The 2,774-nt window shown below is 35.7% G+C and overlaps 1 protein-coding gene across 1 annotated transcript; it reads right to left on the bottom strand.

Moving 5' to 3' along the window:
• Nucleotides 1-618: 618 nt before the first annotated feature.
• Nucleotides 619-2,385, bottom strand: SELENOK (selenoprotein K; the record flags this gene model as incomplete). Its single annotated transcript, XM_029085215.1, has 3 exons — nt 619-706; nt 1,435-1,515; nt 2,295-2,385. Coding segments are annotated over 3 exons (260 nt in total), but the record flags the coding sequence as incomplete, so codon positions are not given.
• Between the last annotated feature and the right edge of the window lie 389 nt (nt 2,386-2,774).

Genomic DNA, 2,774 nt, shown 5'->3' with positions numbered 1-2,774 from the left:
GAAAACAGAATGAAAGTTCAGGCAGCTCCAAGAAATGTAAAGACCATGGCTTTTTTGGGTTTTTTTTTGCCCCCCCTTTTTAAGCAATTCTGATTTTTATGATATATTAGAATTTAAGATTTGCATAGCTATATCACTATAACAGGAAAGAAGATCTTTAATTGTCTTTTAATCTTATTAATTTTTCCTCTTTTCTATTGAGAAGTATCTACTTTAAACAAAGAAACCTGATGTGTCATATGATAACTATTAGAAATGCAGTTTCAGTTACTACTGATCTGGACAGGACTTTAAATGAGCTGCCAAAAAAGATGAAAAGTTCTAAATAATTTTTTATCACCTGAGTTAAAAAAAATAATCTTTGCTATGCCTTGTATATCCACTTCTATGCAATGAAAATTGGGTATATCTGAGCCAAAACCTTTTAGCACCCCCTCTCTTTTTTCCCCTCTGTACTGAAAGTATCGAATCACATTGGGTCTTTTCCTGGATTTGGTAACTTGCAAAATGACAACAAAACACTCCATTCTACCTTATCCTTCAATTATAATCGCTATTTAAAAAAAAAAATAAAAAAAAATTCAATGCCTCAGCAGTTCAGATTGGCAATTACCTTCCTCATCCACCTCCAGCCATTGGTGGTGGACTGGGGCCTCCACCCCAGTGATTTATTCGACCCATCCTACGGCGAGGATGTGCTGGTGGCCTGAAAAGAAAGCAAGGAAAACAACATCTATTCTACGGGCATTAAATTGTTAAACTAGAAATATAGTAACATTGTCTCTACATAATAGTAATTAGGAAGTTAGAACCTCAGGAAAAGTTATTTGGGTTTCATGTAAAAAGTTGTAAAAAACCCCAAACAAACAACAAAAAAAACCCAACCCAAACAAAAAACCCCCAACCTAACCCTCCTTTCACAAAAATTCTCTTATGCAAACTCTTCTAACTACTCCTGTCTCACAAAAGAAAGCTACAGTCAACTGAGGCTTTTACAGTCTTATAAAAAAGCTAGGCAAACCATTAAGAACACAGAAGCCTGGTAACCACAGTGTTTACAGAAATGATATCCTGATAACAAAGTGTTTTGCTTTATCTGCAGGAAATCTAATACCTGGAATGACTGATTTAATGTAAATTAAATGCTGAGTATAAGCAAGTCTAACAAAAGAATTTCACCAAAGATGCATATTGTCTATTAGGAAGGTCTGAAAAACTCTTTTCAGTCAGGGTTAGACTATACTGTCATTACAGCTGTCCAAAGCTATGTGTTGTTATTGAAGAGTTTCAGACACCACAGATAAACAACATTTCAGTTGTCTTACATGACCTGATTCAATGCAAATCACAACTGTAATCTGGATACATTATGTCATTTTGCTAAAACAGGAGGGAAAAAAAAACCCCAGAAGTAGTGTGAATATGAAAAAATACCCTCTTCCATCACTGTATCCTGAATAGGAGGAAGATGTGTAACCTCTTCTTCTCAAATCTGGTTGAATAATGCTCTGGAAACTGAAAAATAAAACAGGAGTTAGGCGAATTGTTTGCTAGATATAATTTCTGAATTTTTGGATTGCAAGATAAGAAATGGGCTGAAAAACAGTAAGTAGTGTTCAGGACTGCACACTGTATCTTCTCAAGGTTACTGTTCAATAAATCTTTGCAATTTTTCTCCTACATATGAAGATAAAATCTGAAGTAGTTGCAAAATAAAGTAAGGCTCAAAGCATAAAATATATATTTTTTTTTTTTCTGGCAAATAAAGTGCAAGAAGTGCATAAAGTATAAACCTGTAACTGATATTATGGAGGACCATTGAATAAATAAATAAAAAAAGTTTTGTTTCTTAACTGGCTTCAATCTGGCACCATACATTGGTGATTACTGCTGTGTGATTATTTTTCCATAGTCACAATCTATTGTCACCAATAGAAATTCTCCAAATAATATCTTAATTATTTGATTAGCTATTAGAAACTAGCTGTTTAACAAAAGGATATGCTTTTTCTTTTTGCAGTATCAAAATGGAAGACATATAAGAAGAAAACTAATTTGAACTTCTAATAAGTTATCATCACTTTTCATACACTTTTATTTTTATTAAATAAACTACAGTGCTTAATAACCAAAGCCACAGAGTCATAGTAAAGCACTGATATGTTTTGGGGACAGTAGGTATGGAATGCTAAAGACAGAATTTTAACAGTTTCATTGTTGTGTTACTGACAGCACTGAGTAGCAAATAAAAATAAATAAAATAAAGCTTATTAAAAGAATTAGTTTCTACTTACAACAGAACCACAAAATCTGCTATTGACCAGAAGAAATCTGTTATAGATGACAAACGCCAAGGAGCCCGACTCTGGTTATCCAAAACCTGTCCTGTAACGTATCAAGATACAAAACACACAGTGATGTTTAGTACGTGACACTGTACAGTGTATTGAGCAAAAACACATCTGCTGAGTCTGGAGTTTGCAAACACGATGGAGAAACTACGCTTCATGGGTAATGGCAGCAGATTCCATTTGCTACAGGACAGTGTCCAAATAACTGAAATAATCGGGTCACCACCAGAGACCGTGTCCAGGTGAACCCACAGCACCCGGCAGTGCAGGCTGTTTACCTGTATGTGCTTAAGCCGCTTCTCCGTTACCTTCCCTATGTGCGCAGAACACGCTTCGACTTTTCAAAGTGCTTAAAAACTGTTTAGAAGCGCGTGAGGCGCCGGTCCAGGCCGCGGACACGCGTGGGCGGTGGGTTGATGCGGC

Source organism: Antrostomus carolinensis, unplaced genomic scaffold (genome assembly GCF_000700745.2).
Source record: "Antrostomus carolinensis isolate BGI_N321 unplaced genomic scaffold, ASM70074v2 scaffold25565, whole genome shotgun sequence".
Taxonomy (NCBI): Eukaryota; Metazoa; Chordata; class Aves; order Caprimulgiformes; family Caprimulgidae; genus Antrostomus; species Antrostomus carolinensis.
Note: the sequence above shows the minus strand (reverse complement) of the source record. Positions and strands in the feature narration are given on the sequence as shown.